This window comes from Buteo buteo, chromosome 6, assembly GCF_964188355.1.
Source record: "Buteo buteo chromosome 6, bButBut1.hap1.1, whole genome shotgun sequence".
Lineage (NCBI taxonomy): Eukaryota > Metazoa > Chordata > Aves > Accipitriformes > Accipitridae > Buteo > Buteo buteo.
In genome coordinates this window covers 37613702-37638713 of record NC_134176.1, presented here as the reverse complement: position 1 = coordinate 37638713, position 25012 = coordinate 37613702, and the positions used below count along the sequence as shown (strand labels likewise).

General features: G+C 42.2%; 1 protein-coding gene across 1 annotated transcript; it reads left to right on the top strand.

Moving 5' to 3' along the window:
- The first annotated feature begins 1589 nt into the window (after positions 1 to 1589).
- ARG2 (arginase 2) lies at positions 1590 to 24968 on the top strand. Its single transcript, XM_075030448.1, has 8 exons — positions 1590 to 1781; positions 1922 to 1994; positions 15342 to 15519; positions 16393 to 16552; positions 21241 to 21335; positions 21467 to 21571; positions 22997 to 23133; positions 24639 to 24968. Exons 1-8 carry the CDS (start codon positions 1665 to 1667, stop codon positions 24842 to 24844), a joined length of 1071 nt encoding a protein of 356 aa, XP_074886549.1. The 5' UTR covers positions 1590 to 1664; the 3' UTR covers positions 24845 to 24968.
- Positions 24969 to 25012: the final 44 nt, after the last annotated feature.

Genomic DNA, 25012 nt, shown 5'->3' with positions numbered 1-25012 from the left:
TGCAGTACATCTGGGATCTCACTGTGACTCAAGTGCCGAGGTGAGGGATGGGCTGGAGCTCTGAAGAGAAACCGTGAGCTGGCCTGGAGAGAAAAAAATAACAGCAGACGACAACAAACTGCAGAAACGGAGGAGAAAATGTTGAAGTTAAAAAGAGGGCGAAAGAAGTTTATAGACAGAATGAAAGTGGAAAAAACAATAAACCAGAGTTACAGGTTTTTTTAAAAGGGAAAAAATGTTTGAAATGACAGGTGAGAAGTAAATAAGTAGGAGCTCTGGTATGACAGCCTAGGAGATGGGGACAGGGAGAAGGGGAAAGAAGAATCAGAGTAGGGGGCAGAAGAAGAAAAAGCAATGTGAAGAGCGAGAAGGTCAGTGACAGGAGGGAAAAGAAGTGTGAGCTCCTGGAGGAGTGGTGATGGTAATTCACCTTAACAAAAAGAACATGGGAAGTTACTGAGATACAGAGGCGAGGAGAGGACTTGGAAATCTTAAGAGGAAAAAGCAGAAGTGTGTGTGGATCCTGTCACTGTCAGGTCCCAGTTTAACCGTGTTTGCACTCCATCATCCCTTCTTGTGATTGCTGCCAGCCTTTCTTTCAAATGTGTACGTAAGGTTGCATGTTTGACAGTAGGAGTCATGTTGCCTTGTCACAGAAGGGACAGCTGGGGGTATTTACTAGTTTTTAAAAAATTTCTTAATCTGTAATCATTCAAATGCACTGTGAATAGGAACAGCAAGAGCTTTCAGAACTTGTGAATCGTCTCAGGCCAAGACACCCCGAGATCAGATACTTAAGGCAGGTGCTGGAGAGGTGTTTTTTTAATGCTTTATCAGGGTGATGAAGAGCGTCACCTGTTTTTCTCCCGTAAAGCCAAGGAGTAGCATTCCTGCAAGGCAGCTCTCAGGAGCTCGGTGTGGCTAGCCAGGGAGCTGGAGGAGGTGGTGTTTTGCCCCGGGGACAGCGACAGGTTCCCCCATTTCACGCTAAGATCCACCCCCCACCGGGGCCTGGTCCCTCACAGCGGCCGAAGGGGGAGTACCGAGGAAGGGCTATGCCCCGAGACCTCTCCCAGCCTGCTGTGCCGCGGCACAGCGCCGGGCCCGGCCGATGCTTCGTGCCTGTCCTCTCGGTAGGGCAAGGAGAGCCGGTGTTGCACCTGCCCCGGGGCCCTGCGTGTGGGAGGCCGTGAAGGGGCGGCGGCTCTGCCCGCCACCCGCAGCGAGGTGAGGCGGCCCGGGGGTCCTGCCCGGGAGGTGGTGGCTGGGAGTGGAAAAACCCCGGCGAGGAGGAGGAGGAGGAGGAGGAGGAGGAGGAGGAGGAGGAGGAGGAGCGGGCGCGGCGTCAGCCCGCGGGAGGTGCGAGGCCGGGCGGGAGCGGAGCCCCGGGGGCGGGGCGTTGGGCGTTGGCCGTTGCGGAGGAGCCGTTGGCCGCCCCCACCACCCCCCCCCCCCGGGCTGTCGTGCGCTGCGCCGCGTGCGCCGCGGGGGGCGGGACACACCTCCGGGCGCGCGCGCCGCCGTTGGCCGGGCGGCGCGGGGGTGTGAGGGGCGGGAGGCGGGGACCCGGCGCCTGGCCGCGGCGCGCGCGGGGCTGGAGGTGGTTAAAAGCAGCCGGGCGGCGGCGGGGGCGGCAGCGGGCATCGCTCGGCGGCTCCTGCGTCATGGCCCTGCGCAGCGGCTTCGCCCGGCTCCTCTGCAAGCAGGCGGACGCGGGGCTCCAGCTGCCCAAGCAGGCGCACTCCGTGGCGCTGGTGGGAGCCCCGCTCTCCAAGGGGCAGGTGGGCAGCGCGGGGAGGGGGGAAGCGGCGCCCCTCGCCCCGCCGAGGGGGTAGGCGGGTGCCGCAGCCGCTCGGCTCGGCTCGCCTCCCCTCCCCTCGGCGGGGCTGGCTAACGCATCCCTCTTCTCTTTGTCTCGCAGAAACGGCGGGGAGTGGATCACGGCCCCGCGACCCTCCGCGCCGCGGGGCTGGTGGAGCGGCTGGCCGGGCTCGGTGAGGCACGGAGCGGCGCCGGGGGCTTCGCCGGCGGGAGGGGGGGTGGGGGGGCGGTTGCGGAGGGGGACTGCCGGGTTGCCCTCATCTTCCTCGTTCCCGGGCAGGGCAACCCTTTCACGGCGCGTTTCGGCGAGGCGTGACTCAGCCGCTTGCTGCGAGCCCGGGGGGGGGAGGTGGAAACGGTTCCTGCGGTGAGTCACGAAACCCAAAATGCCGGTGAGCCGCCGGTGCTCGGCGGGAAGGCGATGCCTGCCGCGTTTCTGCCGTATCGGGAAAGAGAGGCTTGTCGCACACCAGCTTGTGCGTGCCCGTGGGCCGCTGCCGCCGTGGGGTCCCCCGCGGGAACGCAGAGCCGCGCCGGCGGCCTCGCGGAGCTCCCCGGAACAAAGAGGGGCTGGGGCTGCCGGCTCGCCCACCGCCGCCTTCTCCGGCCGCCCGGAGACGGCGGGGTGTAGCTCGGTGTCCGCTGCGCTGGCACACCGACCCCTTTACCGGCGTGTGGAGCGTGTGCTGCTCCCGCGTTGCCTTGAGAAAAGCGGAGGAGAAACGCGAGGACGTTTAAAATGTTCCGTGTGCTTAGTGTATGCGGTCAAGCAACACCCTTGACTGTGTCTCTCCATTTCTCACAGCATGTGTGTTGTTCTTCCATATTCATCACCAGCTACGTAGCTTGTTCCTGAAATACTTGTATGCTTTGAAGTGATGAAATTCGGAACTTTCTAGAGAAATCCTCAGATTCGTGTATGAGGTCTTGTCTGGTTTTGCTTTGAAAACACTTGCAGATAGCGCCGTGTGAATGGAAAGTTTCTGGGCTTTTCATTGTTACCACTAATGTTATTCAAGCAAATCCATGCGCTTGTTTGTGTTTCAGCTTCTCACATCTATTGCTTCTACAAGCTGGGACCTGCAGAAAACCGTATCGCAGTTATTTGAAACTTGCAAAGCTGAGCTCTGTCCTGGAGGTTCTTTAATCTAAAAACTGTTACCAAAAGCTGTATGATGGGGATGGATCACTGGGGTGGATGTTACCGAAAACTGTATGATGGGGATGGATCGCTGGGGTGGACCACAGAAGGAGCTATGTTATCTGCTCTATATGCGATTAACATCAGTAGAGTTAGATGCATGCAGAGGAAAGACTATTGCCTAATAACCCTCTAGCAAACTTACTCTGATTATAAGACTTGTTTAAAACAGAAGCCATTGTTCTGCACAGCCCTGTAGGCTTATCCTGCATATCTGGTGATTCACAAGCTGAAAAGTCCCAGTTTGCAATCAGATGAGTAGATGTTCTTTTCCTGTCTCTTCTGCAAAGTTGAGATGTGTGCCATCCTTGGCAATATTTGAGTTCTGGTGAGCGTGATCTGTAACCTCTACAAATTCAGAAGAGGGTCCGTCTAAAAAGAGGCCTTATAGACTGGAATAAAAGCAGGTCTTGACATTACTGACCTTAGAGTTTAAAACTAACAAGTTACCAGATTTGAAAGGAGTATGTTATTCTGGACAAGACTGTAGGCAGCAGTTTATTTTTATATCGATGGCAGAATTTTATATGGGAAGGCTTGGGGCTCTCTTTCAAGTAGTTCAGATCTAATACTTCCATTTTGTAAGAATTCTTAAAAAAAAAACCAAACACCCCAAAAAACCCCAACCAAACAACAAACCTGCACTCATTTGCATGACACAAGCTCACTTCAGTAGGAACTAGGAGAAGGTAGAAAGAAAGGAGAAATCAAGCCCTTTCTGGATTCCAGTAACAACAAGTTGTGGGGATAGAAATGAAGTAAGCTAAACTAAAAAATAAGTGGAAGGTGAAAAATACTTTCACTGTTTAGTTGCTTATGGACTGTTTACTCATTAATCAATAATGCACATGGAGATATTTTCTTGCTGTTCCCTTGCAATTTTTAAAGGTTCTGGGATGTCTTCCTACTGCAGTTTCAGTTTCCTATTGCTGACATATTCTTCCACTGGGGTAGGTTGGGGTGTTTTGGTTTTGGTTGTTTGGTTTTTTTTTCCCTCAGTCAGCGTTGATGCTTATTGCTGCTTAAATCTCTGCAGCTCTTATGAACAGGTTCGGATGGCATGGATTCGAACAGGTTCTGCTGTGAGGGTCCATCCTGAAACAATGACAGTTGCCAGCATACACAGGAGGAGTTGTTTATCATGCAAAGACAATCTGCTTGAGGGCAGGGTGGTAGATTGAGGAGAAGGCTACCACGTAGCCTTTTGTATTGTGCACATCTGTTGTTCATGGAAATTTAACAAGTGATTGGTTTTGTGTGGGGGCTGGTTATTTTTCTTCACTGGGCTGACAGGATAGCTTTGCCTGGAGTACTGTGATAATAGAGCCATTGCTTGGATTCCTGTGGTACACTGAACTGGCAGTAAAACTTTAGCTGCTCTCTTCTTTGTCTTTCTAACACTGTGAATTTTCTCCTGATACATTGAAGAAGGCAATAGAGCCCCACAGTATTATTATCATTATTAACTTGGATATTCTATTTATCTGTTATGCTAAAAGAATTAATAATTTTCATGGGACCTTATTGCTTGTTTTCCAGGAGCAAGTAAATAGTACTGCAGCAGACCAGGTTTCTCCTTTAAAACGAAGTAACATTTATCTAAGACATAGGGCTTCTATTCTCCTGTCTGTATCGGCTACTTCTGATGCATTTGTGTCCATAGGGTCTGTGTGTGTGGTGGGGAGTGTTTGTTGTTGTATGATCCCATTCTCTACTGGGATGTGAGGGAGTGCTATAAACATGATTTTCCTTGTTACTACAGTCTTGGAACCAGGCATGAGGCCAGTTGTGGAATGATGCTTTCCAATAGAAGAGCAAGGGTGGATTCTGGGCAGTCTAAGGAAGTATAGATGGGGGAAAGAGGCAGTGTTCCTGTCATGAAAACTCTGTATTAACAGTAACTCTCGAGTAAAATTGCCCTCACTTAAGTGGAAGAGATTTCTGGTGATCAGATTATTCTGTTTGCCTGAAATTGTAAAGTTTGATTTATTCATTTTCCATTCATATAGTCAAATTCAATTTGACCTGCATAAAATGGAGATGCTCTGAAGTCTCCTCTCAGGTAGTAAGATGCATGCACTGCATTTGTTTGTTTTAGTCTCGGGTGTATATACTTTGCTACTTTGAATATCAAGCAACCACATGGCTTTTCATATGTTTGTATGCCTGATTTAATGACTTCTGTTGATAGTGCTCAAGCGACATCAGAGGGAGCGAGAACACTAGACCTTTGTTTCCTCCCTTCTGTGCTGTTTTGCATTTTGCTTTCACTGGCTGGTATCTCTGGGAGGGAAGCTTTTTGTTCCTTTCACTCTATCCTAATTTCTCTTCTTCCATAGTCCTATTGCAGTGTCCTGAGCTGCTACTCCACTTTCTGTTTTTTTGGGGGGGATCCCAAAGAGACTGTGAGTATGCCTACATGGTATGATAAATTCTTGGCTGCCTAAAATGATGACTGCCTATGAACAGCTTGTTTATGCTTAGGCTGAAATAGGAGGAGGGAGCTCAGAGGCAGATGGTATTGCTAGTCTGTACCAGACTGTCAGAGATGAATCTGAGCCACTACCTTGGCTTTTATCCCCTTGTTAGAAGCAGAGAGAACACTCTTGCATGTTGGTAGTAGCTCGATGTGTACTGAGGAGGAGAGTTAATGTAGCAGGAGTCCAGCTCCCAAGCCAAAAACAGTGGGTGTGCAAGTCTGTAGCAGGGATAATTTAAAATATAACTGACTAAGCCTGTGGGGCTTTTTATTCACCTTGGTGATGTTTGTCTTTTGGCTTTGCTGCTTCTCCCAAGGGAAACTAAAATCCTAACACCTTAAAAGAGTCTTCCATCTTGCCAAAGAAGTAAAAGTGCTATATGAAAACAGAGCCCCATAACTCCCTGGCATGGGGGAGGAAGGGGTACAAAGCTTGCAGGGCTGTGTATTGTTCTCTCAGTAAAGAGAAATGGGTGCAGTATGTGGAGGCTCTTGAACTTATGGTGGGAAGGAGTGAGGAAGATAGGTGACAGATGCACTTGACTTCAGCTATAGAAGATGCAAAATATGAAGCTCTTAAAAGTGAGAATTTCTTGGACCTCTCCTGTTTGCTGCAGATTAAGCCGAGAATCCAATCAAACTTAAATCCAGAGTGTTGCCTAGCCCTCTTACTTGGAGAGAAGGACCATTGTCAGATTTTTATACTTAATAGATAGCTGTTGTGTTAATTACTATAGCCCTTGAGGTGACTTAGAGTACCTCTGCTGTTGCTAACATGGAAACAACTGTAGTATAAAATTTCTTGCCAGATACTCATTCCTGTATGTGACTATTGTTGATTTCCTCTTTTTTTTTTTTTATTTCCCTCCTTTCTTTAGATCTGGATGTAGGTGGGTTGCTGAGTTTAGTCAGACTTCAGTTTTGATTACTCTAGAATTGATGGACAAAGTTTGGATCAGAGTTGTTGGTTTGACAAGTTGGTGGACTGCAGAGACGTGGTTTACAGAAGTAGAGCTAGACTTGTCAAAGAGAATGACCATCATATTACTGTTCTTTTGTTTGACTGGAACAAAGCTCTTCAGTAAGAGGATTCAGGAGGTCAGTGTAGTGACTCAGAAAGGAGTAACATCCTCTGAAAGAGGAATGGAGCTGCTAATCCCCGTATGACTAGAGATGTGCTTCTGCTTTGCCTAAAACCATTGGACTCCTGACATCTGCTGCCAGAAATAGCCATTCAACTTTGCTATTTCACCAGCATTGCTCATATTGTTAGTTTCAGTCTTAACAATAAATCATGAAGCAGCTTCTTCTACATATATCTCCTCTTTTTCCACCTAAATCCTCTCGGCTGAAGAGTTTAAGAGGAAGACGAATAGTCTTTCAATTATGTACCAAGTTATGCAATGCATGATGAAGTGCTGGGGTTCAGCAGATGTGGACTGGTGAGAGTTACAGCTGCAGTGTTGGGAAAGTAATTTTCATTAGCACATCCAGTAAATGTGTTCAAAGAGTTGCCTATATCCCTGAAGACCAATAAACTGTACCATTCTGCTAAGACTGGACTTACGGTCTGTAGTTTGACAAAGATCCATTTATGTTAAAAATGATATCTGTCAGGAATTCAGTATTCTTGGTTAGAATCTAGTTTAGCTTTGCACAGGCTCTTAGCTCAATTGTTTTTCTTCAAAGCTCAGTATTTTAAACTTTTTAAGACTTTCTAGTTTAGTAGAGCCAGTCAAATATCTGTAATCTGTAGAATTTCAATGAAGTCTAAATTTATTGTATAGATAACATCAAGATCTGTCTTTTAGCCTCTTTATTCACATTTTCTGCTGTTGATGGGAAGGTGGGAGACAGACAATTTTAAGTAACTGCTGGCATTTTAAGCAGCATGATGTTTAGTTAAATCTTTGCATTGTTGAAATGAGAAATACTGCTGTTCATGGGTTCTTTCTGATCACACCTGCTGTCAGTACAGTCAAAGCTAAGTCTATTAATTTGCTAGAAACATTCTCAGGAAGAAGTTGGTTGGGATATAGCATAAAGATGTTTGACTAACAGCTAAGTCTTCTGCCCTACAAACCAGAAATGGGAATGCCCTTTTTTTTTTACCCAGGCATATCCTCCCCCACTTGTTTCCCTAGAACAGAATAGGTAAATGGCAGTCCTCTGTTTTTTTCCCTTTCTTTCCCTTAGACACAAGCATGCACAAACACTTCTGTTTAATAGTATCAGTAAAACATGCTTATGTATGTAGTAAGTACTGCAGCTTATTTCTGGAACTAGAATAAATGACCTCTTTTTATTTATAGAGGTAGGTAGAGATCCAAGAGACTGTTGTTATTCTTTAACTCTTAAATGTCAATTAGCCGTGATTGGTTAGCTTCAAAGACCAGTGGTTTGACAAAAATCAAAGCACAGTCAAATGGACTGGTTGTAACTGGCATTTGCAGTGAGTCTTTGAAATTATGCCAGTTGTCAGAAAGCATCCAGGGCAGGTGCTGCTGCACTCCTTGAGGGAAGGCAGCCAGGAACCGAGTCTGATAACCAGGCAGGCAGAAGGAGCCCTGCTGAGGCTTTGAAGGAGAGATGTTTTGGGGAGGTCTCCACTGAGGCTGTTTCTAGGTTGCTTCTTCACAACAGAACTTATTGACTAGCTTGCCTTGGAGCAAGCTAAGCTCCTGGAAGTTGGGGAGTGTGCTCTGACAGCTGTTATGGTTTATCTTTTTGAATGTTCTACCCTTTGATATTTGAATGATTACAACTAGCCTTAGAAGTTACTAGAAAAATTCTAACAGTGAAAGTACATGGAGTCAGAGCATTCCTTGTAGTAGGTCAGTTCTGATTATCTTCCCCACACTGATGGAGGACACTATCTGCTTGTTCTTGCTTTGGAATGAAAAGCTCTGTGTCAGTCATTGATTTCATGTTTGTTTGGTTTTTTCCTCTCCCATTTGGCTGGCACATATTCCAGGTTATGCGTTATCCATGAATTTGGCTTTAAAGAAACTTTGTTAATTTGGGTAAAGTTCACTTGGTGCTTTAATTATAATTATTCTTTCTATCAGTTTAGTTTTTGAGTACATCTAAAAAATTAAGCTATGCAGATCAGGAAACCTGAATTGATTGTTATTTCCTAGTCCTTCAATGAAGGAAGATTAGATTCAAGGACCAGAGAACAGAGCTTTAGGGGGTGGGGGGGTGGTGCTGTTATATTTCTTTGGTTTTATTGTGATGGCCTTCATCCTTGATACTTATGTATTAAAACTAATTTTATAATATAAGACTTAGCTGAATTTCTGCACCCATAAAATTACCTCTGGATTGGAATAAGTTCAGATTGCATGTTTTATTTTTTTACCAGGAATGGTGTTGAAGGAGAGGAGTTACTGGGGAGGGGCACAAAGGGAGATGATGGGGAAAATTTAGGTAGTGAGTTGGGGTTTGAGCTGCCTTATGGTGCACAGAATCTGTTATTACTTCCTTGTTTGAAACTCTAATCCTGTCTTGTATTGTGGACTCACAAGAGCAAGATACCTATGGCAGGTATGTGCTTATGTGAATATGGTACAGAGGATTATTTTTGGATGGAAGGTGGAAATTTCTGCTTTCAAACCACCTGGTGAAAAGCAGGGAATGAGGCACTGAAGTCAAATAACAGCAAATACAAGTTTGCTCTCCTGTTTGCTCCTTGACTCTTCTCTGATGCAAGCCGCAGTGCAAATATTTCCCAACACCTGATACTGACGTTTTTGGAGACCTCTTCAGGTCAAGTGCACTGGATTTCATAAATGATTAAAGTTATAAAGGGTTATCAAAGGGAAATGAGGTGGCTGCTTAATTTGGGGTTAGAAAAAAATACTTCTTGGCTCATTTTATGCAAGGGGCAACTTGAGACTACAGACTTGGGGTGGCAATTGGAATGGGTTTACTTGTTGCTGTTGTATGAGCTGAAGCCTTTTAAATAGGTATAGATATTGAAAGGTCTGGTTTAAGACAAAATTTCTAAATCCCAAAAGGCAGGGTGGAAATTACTGAGACATGAACTTGCCTTTTAGGAGGCAAAACTTTAGAGCTGGCAGAAACCTATTGAGCCATCAAATGTCTGTATCTAATAGGAGATTTCTTCCAGCAGATATGTATTCCGTTTAAAGAGAATTAGACGCTGTGTAATGAACTTCCAAGCAAGAAGGTTATGTTTAAACCAGGCTGCTGAAGTATTAGTCTTTTGTAGTGGGAACCTTGCTAGCATAATTTCATATTCATGTAAAACAAAAGTATGCAATTTGTTTCTATAGTTTTTACACCACCCTGTGTCCCTGTCGTCCCCCCCCCCCCCCCCCCCGTAGAATTCTGGAGGGTTAAAACCATCTTAAAATAGGCTTCAGAATGTACTGGTTATAATGAATAGAGTCACTTGTTTGCTGTTGTGCAACATTTTGTGATCCTTTCTCAGACACTGTTAATGTCCTTACTGTAAGCCAATGAGCTTATACTGAAAAGAAGGATGGTAGCAGATTGTAGCCCTTTGTTTTGTTCACAGGAAAGAAAACGTTAAGTTTGTCTACAAACCTTGTTCATAATACACATTGCTTCCTGAAAAGCCTTTCTGTGTCTGTGGTGATTCACTAAAGGGGCAGTAATCTGAGAAAACTGTTTGTGGGAGTGATTCTTTCATGTGAGTGGTTTTATGTAACACAGACTGTGGGATTTCCAGATTCCTTTGAAAGTAGTTCAGCAGGGTTTAGAAACCCGGAAAAGGAAATATTTAATTTCCCTGTTAATTTCGGATTTTTTTTTTTTTACCTCTAGTTCACAAATACCCAGTGTCAACAGGCAGTGTCAGGATATCAGTTCTATCTCAGGCTCCACATGCTACTGTTGCTGTTCGCTGCCTAGGAGAGCTGTTATAACTGTTATAGTAGCATGCCATTAGGCAATGTCAGCAGATAGCAGGAGATGCCGCTTTCAAAATCCAGGCTATCAGATTGCTGCTTCTGGCTGTGGTGCAGTATCCCAGTGGAAGAGGATGGGAGAAAGGCTTTCCCTGCTGCTGCCCAGATGTTTTCTGGTTAAATGCCCCTAGACTTATGAGCCACCTGCTCTTACGGAAGAAAATTTTCTCTAAATCTGTGCACGCAAATGGCTTACTATAGTAACTGCTGCCTGCTGTGGGTACTGAATAAATGGACTGTATTTTGCTTAAGATGATAGATAGGAAGTGAATGTTACCATTGTCATATAGGTTGCTAAAAGGCATCTTATATCCCAGTTATAAGCATTGTTGGGCTGAGCCTGAGTGCTACATCAACAGCTTATTTGAAAAGGCATGCAGGAAACTTTATTTTCTTGAATGTGTTCTTAATTTGTATTTCTACTTTTTTCCCCTAAGTAGGTTCCTAATTATGAAAAATACTGATTTCTTTTATGAGATATAGGTCAAGTTCTAGTTCTGGCTGTGCAGACTGAAGAAACAACTGCCCTCCATCCCCTGGTCTGCTGGTTGAATGCTTATGTGACATTTCCCTAACCTGTTCTGGTCAATAGTTGACTTAGGAAAGATCTACTATACAAACAATTTCAAGCTAATTTATTCATTTTTGGCTGAAATGTGCCCCCAAGCAGCTCTGTTAATGAAACTGTCAGAGGGGGGCATTGAACCACTGAGGATTGCACTCCTAAGCTGTAGAAGAGATAGATATGTGTGGTGCCTTTACACACTAACCATTCATACTAACTGAAGGACTGTTGTGCATATATACATCTAACTTATGTAACTACACTGTGTGTTTGTATTCAGGTTGACACAGTTATCTCTCTCCTATCTCTTTCAAGTTCCTGTAACAGAAATAGATGAATCAAGCCTGCTTTTTTTTTTTGTTTTCCTCACTTCAAAAAGTGATCTCCTCTTGAGCCAGAGTGCTGATAGAGCTGACTTGTATGGACTTGGTTGTGTTAAATTTTCTGTACTGTTGATAATTGACTAATGAATCAAATGGAATATATTTTTCATTTGAATGTGATTTCTATTAGAGCTTGAAAGTGGAACAAAAGACTTTTGATCATATTTAATTTTATATTATTATTATTTACTAGCAAAATGTCTGCAGTGTTTAGTCTATGTACTATATGGTACTGTTTCATTTGAAAAAGAATGTCAATCCTGGCTAGATCTGATTTGCTGCACTTACAAATGGTGTGGATGCTGTGTTTTCTAATTAATGTAAGGAAGCTGTCTTTCCTATCTGCCCACAAAACTTCTAGTTTTTAGAGCTTGGATCTGTCTTTTAAAGGCCCATATATATTCTTCATGTTAACTTTCTGTGCTGATTTAAAAAGCTGTTTGTTTATAGCTATTAGTATCTTAAGAGTGCCCCAACTACCAAAGAAAGTAAGTCCATATTGTTTGGTGTGGTGGATCATATAAATTTTTCAATAATGGACAAATAACAGCAAGATCCACCAGATTACACTGCACTACAGCATGTCTATCCATTGAGCAATTTCTATGTTGGGTAAAATAAAGTACTTGAGAGATTTAGTTCAAAACTATGTGCAAGCAGACAGATGAAATAGAAGACAATTCAGGTCTTTTAAGTATTAGACTAACATCTAAGACACTCTAAATAGAAGCTAAGAAAATACATCAACAATTACTTTAATTTGACACAAATTCTTTTTCTTTGCTGCTCAGTAAGCATTAAGACAAATGTACATGTTGATTTCATCTCTTTAATATCTGGTCAATCCTAATATATGTGCATGCATGCACACACACCCCTAATCACTTCAGGATACATATGTACTGTAAAATTTTTTTTTTTGTTTACTATCTATTCACCAAGTTTTCCTTTTTCCCCAAGGTGATTTTAAATATAGCTTTCAAAACTTTAGGCACAATTTAATAATATCTTTTCTTCCTACTATTTTTTATGTTTGAGGATTGGATTAGTGCATACTTCTGAGATTAACTGTGTCTTAATCAGATAGCCATTGGATAGTTGGCTGAAAACATTCATATCGCCCCAGGAAAGAGGAGCTATCCTCTGCAAGCATGTAAAAACAGTGGGCCTAAACAAGAGGGAAGCACAAAGCTGAGAAAAGCTGCTACAAGATTTATGAACTCTATCTGAAAAAAAAAAAACTTCTGAATATGATAAAAAAAAAGAAGGCATCTATTGTCTTTAACACACATTAGGCTTTTTTATAGAAATAACTAGAGAAAGGCATCTTAATGCAGGAGATAGGACAGTACCATTTGTCTGAAAGGTGGACAAGATCCCAGAATTCTAGACCCCAAAAGTGTGTGTCTGTCCATCTGTCTCTACCATACCCACCTTGTAAGCTGTATGAACCTGATGCAGTCATAAGAAATGAATGGCGTTTTTTTATTCAGAAGCTCAACCAAGTCTTTGTGCCTTACAAATGGGGACTTGGAGGAGGGCAGGGTAAAGAAGAAAAATTCTTGAATGCAAGTGATACTTCTCTGAACACACTTACTAGAATCTGCTGTGTTTGGCCTGCCTTGAGCATAACCTGAAGAATCTTAACCAATTCATTAATGTGCTATGAAAGATGGCATGGTTCTTTGTTTTACACTGATGGAGCTTCACGAGATAATTTCCTTTCATTCTTTTTCATCCTTTAATGGGTAAAAATACCATTATTTGCTTGTATGTCCTGTAAGACAACACAGCATGAGTGGCAGTCCTTTCTTCCATTACATTGTGTAATGTGCTGTCCTGCAATGTGTAAATTGCTGAACACAGCTCCCAACTGCAGATTTACTTCCTACAGATGTCAGAGGTATTAGATCAAAGGTATTATTAACTTCTACAGCATCTCAAAAAGCTCTTGATACCTCTTGAACGATGCAATGTCTTGATGTCTTGCTACCAAAATTTGTCTCCTGGGCACACTTATACGTTCAACAAACCTTGAAATACTGAAATGTGTAGCAGTGTGCATATATGTGAGAAGTAGCCTTGCAGGAAGATGCAAATAAAATAAAAAAATTAGATTCCTGAAATTCATTGAACATCTCTTGGAACTTGCAACTCTGTTTCCAACTCTGCAGAGCAGCAGAATGAAACAGAGGGTAAAAAAAAATGCAGTCACATGGAGATCAGATAGCACATTCAAATCTGAACAAAATTCCCAAAACTCCAGAGCCATCATCCTGCTGGCTAGTTAGGTATTGCTTAAGGGAGGAAAAAAAAATGCTGTTGTGTGCTTGTGTTGCCTTTTGAAAACCAGGGAGTCATGGTCCTGCTGACTGCTCTAAGTCGGTGCAGATAATGTGTTTTCTCACAGAGTTGCTGAGACTACATTTATTTAATCCTTTGTCAAGTAGCTGTGCTCAGCTGACATGTCCTCTCCTAGCAAATACCCTGACATATGTCTATCTGTGTCCCTGCTGTAAAAAGTATGCTTGCCCATTTTGCAGCCGTCTGTCTAAGTCTCACAAGTGACCCAACCATTTTCCTTCAATCTTTTCACCAGCCACATCTCCTTTTTAAATTATAGTAATTTTTTTCTCAATGCTGCTTTTACGTTAGAATTCACAGAGCCTGCTTCCTAGACATTAAACTAATGGCTTAATGGAAATTAAGCAGAAAACCCAGAGCCTCAAGTGGGCTGTTTCTTCATGTTGATTTGCTTGCTTTAATTTTTCAAATTGTCCTGTTAGGCATAGGACAGCTAAAGGCAAAATGTCAAGCTCTAGCCTGGGATGCTTTGACCTGCAAACAGACTAGTGATTCTGAGGAACAAATGGCATGACTGGTATTCAGGGTGGTCTTGACTTAAGCCAGTGTTAGTGTAGCTGAAATACCTTGGGACCTTTACAGCCATCATCAGTGTTTGCAGCATCTCAGTCTGAAACTGAGATGTTCTGGCTTGTGAAATACTGTTAGAAATTTTGGTATCTAAATGACTGTTAAGGAAGCACATGGTACTGGACAGCAGAGCTTCAAAGAATAAACTATAATGCGTATGAAAGAGAATTAAACCTTAAATGCAGCCAATTAATATGTTCTCAGTTGGGTAGAGGAGGGGAAACAACACTCAAAAATGTTCCCTTGTGTTCTAATCTGTGAAGTGACCCTTTTTCAGGGTAAGTAGACAGAAATACATTTTAGGAAAGGCTGAGTCTTAGACTCAGAATGTTGTCAGGCTTCCATAGCCAATTAAGTTGTAACTGGCAATGATAAGATCTCAAAGAGGGTTGGGAACAAAGCCCCAGAATGAAAATGCCTTTTAGAACATCTTGCCTTGAGAAAATGGACAGGTTCTCTGACAAAGCACTAGTGCATCCTTCATGGAGTTGCCTGGAAGTACTGTAAGAAAATTTCCATTATTGGTAACTTGGCGCTTTTGTGTCTGGATTCTTGTGGGGTTTGAAAATGGAAAATAGCTGTTAGGACTCAGGTATAGTTAGTGAAATGTGTAGTCCTAGGCATCTTTGAGCAACTGAGCTCATTTAAGGCTGCATACAATCTGTCTAATTGGGAAGGAAGGTGGCAATGCAAACTGTGCTTTTTCATGTTAAAATTGCCAAGAAATAATTTAAAAAAACCCAAACTCTTTCTCTAGGTGACTTTCTGTGATTGTTGTATCTCATCGCTAAATTAAAGCGACAATACTATCTTAAGCTTTCTAATCCGTAAAGTTGTGACACTGTTGCTTGCAAGGACATGCAAATAGTCAAATGAATCCATTCCCTTCCTGTTGTTCCTTTCATACTTGCCCAAGTGATTTTCTGAGGGGACCATATTTTGAACATTTCTCTGGGCACTTATTTAAGTAACTCACTTTCTCCTTTTGATGCTCTGTTTCCAGGATGCCAAGTGCATGACTTTGGAGATTTGAATTTCACTCAAGTTCCAAATGACGAACTGTACAACAACCTGATTTTATATCCACGGTCAGTGGGTTTAGCCAGCCAGGTATTGGCTGATGCTGTAAGCAGAGCAGTAGCTGCTGGACACAGCTGTGTGACTATAGGAGGTGATCACAGGTGAGCTGAACTAGAAGCAATTAGTGGTGCATGCTGCAGGTTGACACTTGGAGTATAAGAATTTAATTAAAAAATAAGGGGGTGGTGGAAACAACTTGGGGTTACTTCCTGGCAATACCATAGGGTAGCAGCATTTTTATTTTATTGCTGGGGCTTTTAGGGTGGAACATAGAAGACAGCTACAAAAATCTGACCCTCTAAGACAGTATGGCTTAGCTCTAGACTGTTCTGCGATCTGCAGATGTACAAATGAGGTTTTCCTGTTTGGGGAAGTTAGTGTGATCAGATCCCTTTAGGAACTGTTGCAGTTTCTTTATTGTTGAATGTTTAGTGATGTCTCTTTTGCCCTTCAACTCTCAGGATGTCAACTTCTAGGATGGGTTTGTAATGTCTGCACACAGACCACTTTGTAATAGATCTTGGAACATGTGAATCTCTCTCTCCTCTCTTTCACTAACCTTTGATCTGAGAATTAGTTGAGGAAGGTAGGGCATGTAAGAGTGAATTGTGGGGGGAGGTATCATGACTAGAATAAAAAATGGGTGAATAGCAGAACTGATGAATGAGCACACTAGATTTCCTAAGAGATCATTTGGAGCTAGAACAGGTGAAAATGTGGGAAGGGTGATGGAGGGAGAAGAGAGTTCTTTCTCATCTGTCAGTACTAGTATAGTCCTGTAGAGCTGGAGTCTCCTGGAATCATGATAGAGGCATGCCATGCAGTTTGTATGGGATGCACCTTTTATTGTCATGAATGTCTGATGTGTTGAAACATGACAACGTTGCTGAGTGAAGTTGCAGAGACTTCCCATTGTCCTTGTAGCTGTTCTGAAGGAGAAATGGTGACTAAAGACTTTGCTACTGTACTTCTAGCTTGGCACTTGGTTCTGTCAGTGGCCACGCACGGCAGTGCCCACACCTCGGTGTCATCTGGGTGGATGCGCATGCTGATATCAACACCCCTCTTACAACTCAGTCCGGAAACCTCCATGGACAACCTCTCTCATTTCTCTTGAGAGAGCTTCAAGATAAAGTAAGTATCTTGCTTGTACGGTTAGCCTACATTGAAATCCTCAGCACATTTTACTTTTTCTGGTGTTAGGTGCTTTCCTACCTGCTGCAAATGCAAGGGCTTTTTATCTGAGTACAAGCAGAAATATGTATTATTTCTGTGTGTATACATGCACATATGTATACACACATACAAAAATGTACACACACATATGTACCCACACACCTAGAAACAAGAATGAGAAAAAGCACCCTTGTGGGTTGTACAGTAAGCAAGAGTTCACACAAGCTGTGTGTAGCAGCTGACCATGGTGCCATTCCTGCATAACGAGTGGCGTTGGTGCAGAGGCTGTGCAATGACAGCAATTCTACCAACCAAGTAAAAGAGGGAACCTCCTGCCAGCCGAGCCTGTGAGAGCTCTGCTGAGCTTGCCTCCCGTAACAACTGGTTCCTGCATACCTTGCATGCTGCTTCTGCTTAGTTTGGCTCTTCCCATATTTTAACAACATTGTGGCCTGACAGGGGCTGTTCCTGCATGATCCCTACCTGGCTGCTCTGGTGTACACTGGGTACACTGGCAAATAATTACAAATCAGAACAGCTGTACCTGCTTACAGGGTGCTTTTAAAGAGATAGTCTTTGTCTTGGAAAGAGGTCAAGTTACCAAAAAGAGCTATTTACTGGGGCATATGGAATGTGCGTGGCCAGTTTTTGCTACTGTCAAGATTCTGAACAGTAGGTTGACCTAAGGCCTACAAATCCTTTTGGCTTAGCTGCAGACTGTATCTCCCTATACAGGTACCTGTAGCACCTACTGGAGACACTACAATGGCAGCCTGTGCATTGTTAATAGCTGGGGCCTTTGCAGTAGGAATGTAGATATGCCAATCTCCTTCTGCTGAAGCTTAGGCTGGAGGGTGGGAGCAGGACCAGAAAGTGCAGGTTGAGGATGGATGCTGGAGCTGTGGAAAACCTGACTATTTTATTCTTGGTGCTTTGGACTGCTAGTTATTTCTCTTAGATTTTTCTCTCTAATAAATTTTGGGGGTGCTGTGTTGATGAAAGTATGCCTCTTCCAAGTAAGATCTGGCATGTTCAATGTCTTTATGGCTGTTGAAGATACCATTGTGTTACTACCTGTTTGGCATAGCAAGATTTCTGTCATCTGGTAAAGCTCTTCTGCTTTTCTCCTTCAAATTCTTTTGAATGAATTCCATCCACAAGTCAATACAGTCATTTGGTGGTTTTACCTACTTTCCTCTTTCTCATAATTCTTGTATGGTCTCTACAAACATGCTAGAATTTCCAAAGTAATGCAAAATTAGTGGGGCTTCTTGAAATACTCCCAGGACATGAGAAGGTTAATATTAAAGATTACTGTATTTCTAGTTTCTTGCCCATAAGTTAAAGGGGCTGGTATTTTTTTTCTTTTTGGCAACTGCACCCACTTCTGCAGGAGATAGGTGAGCTCCAAAATTCACAAAATTTTCTTGTTCTTCCTAAGATGAACAGTTTATGTCTTGGTGAGAATAGAACAAAGCCAAGTTCTTTGATAGCTGAGGAAGGAGGAGAAAGGCAGAGTAAGATAGGCTGCTTTCCTCTTTTGTCAGTAAGACAAAAGTATCTAATAGGCTTCCTGTGCATATATTGTTGATTTCTGGTCTGCTAGGCTCTGGTTCTTGAGCAGCACAGAAAAAGCAGGTTTTTGTGGGGGTTTTTTTTTTGAGCTACTAAAAGAATACTATGAGCTGTCTGGGGTCATTGGGGGAGCAGGCCTCTTGCCAGCAGCAGTAGTGAATAAAGAGTAAGCTTAGGCTACACTTAGAGGTGAGTTAGTCAGGTATGGTGCTGGTTATGACATCTCGTCACAAGGCCACCTAAATTCTAGCAGTCAGGAAGCCTATGCAGAAGCATCTGACACAAGCCCCTCAACCTGTATTTGCAGCTATACAAACAGATGTATACTCATTTAGAGGGTTTTCTTACATGTTGTATTCCTGTTTAGAGGGGGGAAAAAACAGCATCTATCCTGCTGGTACAAGGCAGCTTCTACAACAGTGTAAATTTTTAAACAGCTGTATAGCAGTAGTAGAATGTGCCTTCAACAATAGCTTGTCTTGCTATGTATCTGACTTGCTGGAGGGAACCTTTCTGTGTGAAGCGGTGCATGTGGCTTGCTCTCATCCAGTAGAGCAGTTGTGTTGATAATGGGACAAAAAAATTTACTCTCCTTCTTTACTGACTGCTTTGCAAGGATTCTTTTTGCATCCTAAAACTGTCTGCCACCAGCAAGAAGGCTACTCCAGTCCTACACTCTGCTAAGCATAACTTCTTTCTCAAAGTGATCGACAAACTAACTAGTTCCACTTTGCTTCTCAAGGTGGTTTCTGTCTTGTCAAAGGGTACATAGCATAGCAGTGTGAGAGGACAAGAGATTTTTGTGGCAAGCCCTGTTATCTCCTTCCTTGCTTTCAGTCATGCTCTGAAGGGGTTTTTGAGCAACCCCTCCCCACCATGACACATCTGTGTGTATGCTTCTCTGGGTGGACTCCCATAATTCCACCAAACTGTCTCTGGGTCACAACATCTGGTCATCAACCTCATAGTCTCAGGAAGGCTAGTTAGCACCTGGCTCCTTGTCTAGATTATTTTGTAGAACACAGAGAAACAACAGCTCCTTTGAGAATAAAAAAAGAGAGCAAAATAGCCTGCATGATTACATTTTATCTTCCTGATTCATTGCTGATCTCTAACTGGCACTGCTCTTCCCGCATCTCCAGGCTCTTTGTTCTTCATTCCCTCTTGAGAGGACATGACAGAGATAGCAGTGTAACATATGTGTCTCTTGGTGGCACAATCTGTTTAGACTTAGTTTAGCTGCTGTAACTTTCTGTGGGATTGCAGGAGAACTGAGTCAGGGGCAATGTCTTCTTGCTTGGTTAGTTTCTGAGACACATCAAATCCTAGCCCATGTTTGCTGTATGATGCTACAAACAGCAGTCCTGGCCCAACATAATGGGGGGAATTGATGTGGCAGCAACTGCTTTAATTGGCACAATTGCCAAGAACTCCCTGGGGCTGTTTCAAGTACCTCAGTTTAGGTGTTATATCTCACCTGTTTTCAGAATCCCTTATGTATTCAGGACTAATGAGCTTGGTCAATGCTCTACTGAATTAAATGTCCCCATGTAGCAGACAACATGAAGTATAGAAGTGATGTATCTGGCTATGAAATAAAGGATTTGGCCAGGTCACTGTAGAACAAACCCTGGTGTTGCATAGTCTGTTCACAGGCTGTCAGCTGCTACTTGTTTGTCCAGTTAGTTTCACAGGAGCACTGCTTGGTACTCCTCCTCATGGCATGGTGGCACTTCAGGGTTTTTAAAAAACCTTCAAAATTAATTTTGTTGTTTTAAGGGAAAATATTTATTAACATAATCCTTTGAGTGGCATTCCTTAAACCAAGCATTAGTATCAGGGCTCCTGGAACCATTCAAACTAAACTCATAAAATGCTATTAATAACTTACCATGAAAATGCCTGCACTTTTTCTGATGCCTTTTTGGCTTTACTATCAGCAACTCCTTTTCTATTGCAACAGAGTAAAAACAGAGCCTACCAAAGGAAGTTAAGGCATTCAATTTTCTTTATTTAAAGAGGAAGAGGTATAATTAAAAATGGCAGTATTAAGTCTGCTAAATCATGGATACTAGAGAGTATCTGACAATATTATCAATAGTGTGCTCAGCTTGTGGTATGGTGATGGGTTTTGCAGATACAGCTTCATTTCTGGGACCTGAGTTATTTTTTCCTAGTGGTCTCCAATTCATTTATCCCTCTTCTGAATTCATGACTACAGAAAAGTTTCAGGTCATTGCCTCAGAGTAACAAATACTGTTATTATATGTGCTTATTTAATCCCAATGTAATTAAATATAGCTATGGGTGTGTTAGCCTTTAAAAATAAATCCACATGTTGTAACTAGAATATAATTAGTAATTGAGAAGTGTAAGAGCAGCCTTCTTCCAGCTTCATAGCTGTGTTGGCTGTAGCCATTTTCAGAGCTGGGAGAGGAAGAAGAGAAATTGGAGTTAAAGAACTCCTAAAATTAGTAGATATTACCAACTTACCAAGGATTTTAAGTAGTCATGGTCTGCAATTAATCACCAAAGCTGAAAAATTATGACCTCATCTTTCACTTGCTGTCCTAGACCTGCTCTCTTCAGTGCTACATTATAATAAAACAGCATGATGTAGCCCCATGTGGAGGCCCAACTTCTTGTCATGCTGTTTTTGTCTTTTTTTTAACTTCCCACTTTGAATTTGACCATCTTTAATGTTTTTTCAATGAAGTTTGCATGGCTTTTTTGTGTTCTACATCTGGGTATCTACTTTCTTAACATTCCCCCTTATATTCACTGATGCTAATTACCCATTGCTTGTGAATTTGGGCTTTATTCCTCCTCTTCAAACTGGAAAACATGGATGAAGTTTTTTTAACTCTTCTATTAACATTCAACTCAAGTAAAATGGTACAACAAAGCTAAGGACTGATGAAATCAGGAAGCCAAACTCTCAAGTGAAGGAGTTTCTCTGTTTAGACAGAGAAAGGATGCTATAAATAAATACAAAGTTTTGAGGGAAGCATTAAACAAAGTTTTGTGTTACATGTGATTAAAATAACCAAATACCAAACCTTTGCTTGCAGGTACCACAACTTCCTGGTTTTTCCTGGCTAAAACCCTGCCTTTCAGCATCTGATATTGTGTACATTGGTTTGAGGGATGTGGATCCTGCTGAATAGTAAGTTGATGCAGATTAAAGGATTTTTGTAAAGGCTTAAATCATGACCACCTTTCTACATCTGGCTGTTCACAAGGGTTGCTAGATTTAAGCTTAGCCCAGTAATGATTTTTTTTAAACAATTTTAACAGCTATATTTTGAAGAACTATGATATCCAGTATTTTTCCATGAGAGATATTGATCGCCTTGGAATTCAGAAAGTTATGGAAAGAACATTTGAGCAACTGATGGGCAGGTAACAAACTATTATCTGATTTAAACTACTCTTTCTCATCCACTTGTTGAACTGTGACAGTGTCTGGTAAATAGTAGAGTCTTAGCGCTGACTTTAGTCCTTGACTTCCACATCTTGAAATGGAACCATTTCACAGTGTTTGGCAAAAAGCTAAGAGATAGATCACATTAGTCACTACAGTTGTGGCTGTGTTTTATATGATTTGTTCTGGTTTTTAAGGAATTCTGCATTTTGCTGCAGTCTGACAAGATGTTTGAATCAACTCAGTCTAGGGTATACAGTATACTTTTAAAAACATATGTAGCAACTTGACAGTAACTTGAGTTCAGCTGTTAGTACGTGAGGTAGAAGCATTTGATGGCTTCCTACTTAGACTATGCTTGTATATGTTGTCCTGATGACAACTGCCACTTTCAGTTCACCTAGTGAAGTTCATTGTAACCACTCCCTTAAGTTTGATATTGGAGTCTTTGCTAACCTTGTTCAAGTTTGGGAACCAGATCAGGGAGCAAATCATGCTTGTCTAGGGACACAGGGAGAGGATCAGAGTTAGAAAGGGTAACCTCTCACCACAGGGTAAGACAAAGCCCTGTAAGCAGAACGAGGTCCACGTATCTGTGCTGCAAGCTGATGTAACTAGAGGTGTGCTCACCCTTCCTAGATGCAGCTGGGCCAAGTAAAGAAGTTACTAATCCAGATGCTTCTTTCTACTGAGCATCTGCAGTAAGTTGGAACTACAAAGTCTACCACTTAAATAGCTCATCTGAGTGACAAGTGGTATCCAATTTATTAAGCTGTCATTGGTTGCCAGTCTTCATGTAGTAACTAACTAATGTTTTAGGTTTGAGATTATCCTTCACTTTTTCATCAACTAGGCTTACATGGCAGAGTTTGGAGGCAGCCTTCAACTATTGACCTGGAAAATGCAGAATGCCCCATTCATCTTGTTGAGCTGCGTATGAAATCCTCAAGCTTGGTGCTTCCTGCATCCCAGATGCCATGCAAATCAACGTTTCAGCCTTTCACCCTGGCTTTCTGTACAAAATGAGAAAAGGCTGGATTATATCATACATTTATCTACATTTTTCCAACTAAGGAGACAAATACCAGATAGGATGGTTAGAACTAAGGTACTTATCTTCAGCCAAATCACACCTGAGTGGATGCTCACTGAAACTAGAAAGACAAACTTCTGTTTTCCAAATGTGTAGTGGGGAAAGTTCTAAGCTAAGAGATATTTCAGAGTCCAAAGAGAATAAAAAAAGTCTTTCCCAAATGTATAGAAGACGTGGTATAGGACTTAGGGGGGCGCTTTAGCATCATGGAGCATGCTGCTACTTTGCTGATCAGCCTGGACAGTAAGAAATACATGTAGAAAATATTTAAGGTTCTGAGATCTGCTTTTTTTGTTTTATTCTGTCTCAGGAGACAGAGACCAATCCATCTGAGTTTTGACATTGATGCTTTTGATCCTTCACTGGCTCCAGCAACTGGGACTCCTGTTCTAGGTGGATTAACTTACAGAGAAGGCATGTACATTACAGAGGAAATACACAACACAGGTAGGAGTTGATCAGCAGTACTGGACTAAGCAAGGACAGGACAAAGTGCATGAAGCTCATATTGGTTATGTTTTTCCTGTGTAAATAGCAAGATAAATGTAGTCAAAGCTAAGGTGCCTATACAGTCAATTCAAACTTCAGGAAGGGGAAAAAAAGTCCTATGGTTGGGCAGTACCCCAGGTGTTGGAGGCAGCTTAACCATCAACAATTTCAACTTACCAAAAGTAAATAAAATACATAATACATTAACAACTAATGTAAAAAATTACTTGGTCATCTTGTATATACTGTCTCCTATTCCTAAACACATGAGGTAAGATATAAAAATGAGCACCTGGAATAATAAAAAAAAAGATGCAAACAATTTTAAACAGTTTGAAGTTCCATTCTAGGATTCAAGGCTAACAAATCAAGCTTTCACCAAGTATATTTGTCCTGATTTTGGCTGGGATAGAGTTAATTTTCTTCTTAGTAGCTGGTAGAGTGTTTTGGATTTAGCGTGAGAATGTTGATAACACACTGATGTTTTCAGTTGCTGCTAAGTAGTGATTATACCAAGTCAGGGATTGTTCAGTCTCCCATGCTCTGCCAGCAAGCAGGTACACAAGAAGCTGGGAGGGAGCATGGCCAGGACAGAGTACCCAAACTGGCCAAAAGCATATTCCATACCATAGACCATCGTGCTCAGTATATGAACTGTGGGGAGTTGGTCAGGAGGTGCAGATTGCTGCTTGGGCATAGGTCAGCAGGTAGTGAGTAATTGCATTGTGCATCACTTGTCTTTTCCTGAGTTTTATTTATCTTTTGTTGTTAGTGGTGTTATAATGATGAAAAGGAACGTATTTTTTTATTATTGTTATTACTATATTTACTGTAGTTATTAAACCATTCTTATCTTGACCCTTGACTACTTTTACTTTTTTTTTAATTCTCTTCCCCATCCCACTGGGAAGGGACAGGAGTGAGCTAGCAGCTCTGTGGGGCTTAGTTGCTGGCTGGGGTTAAACTGTGACAGTACTGCGGTTGGCTCAATATATGAAGACTTTCCTCCTTATGCCATGGAGTTTTTATTTCATGTGTTTAAACAGAGTTATTCACAGTAAATGAAGGGAAAAACGTCAGACAGTCAATAGAATCATTAATAGCATGGCAAAAAATATTAGATGAGACTTATATCCCCTAATTTTTGGACTGGGAGAAAACAAGATTAAAAACCATTCCTCTTGTCATAAATGGAACATGAAACTTACTTTTCCTGAATGCTGAAAGCATCAATGAGTGAGGTATTGACAATGTAAGAAAGAACCAAATTAAAAACACCAACTTGCATCTAAGAATAAGTGAGGAATGACATTGAGAGCCAGTTTTACTTGTCTAAGGGGTAGAGTAGGTCACGAGCTCAAATATCAGCCTTGCTGCAATGAATGAAAGACTGCAGAAGAAACCCTATCGGAGATTTCACTTTTTTTTTCTTCATTGTAACAAGCTGTAAATCATTTTCACAGGAATGCTTTCAGCTGTTGACATGGTTGAAGTCAATCCACTGCTGGGAGCTTCTCAAGAGGAAGTGAATGCAACTGCTAGTCTTGCAGTCGATGTGATAGCAACATGCTTTGGGCAGACAAGGGAAGGAGCACACACTGCTTTTGATGAACTCCCAACGCCCAGTTCTCCAGATGAATCTGACAGTGAAGAGCAAGTGAGGATTTAAGAACCAAAATGTTGGGTACATTGGACATTATAGAGTCTGCTGAGGCACTTGAGTGGATAGATTGTCAACACTTGGCAAATACTGTTAACTTCTCAATTTTTAAATAAACTAGCTTTTCCACTGATCGGTGGCTACTTTATTACATACCAAGATTTATTCATTTTGTGA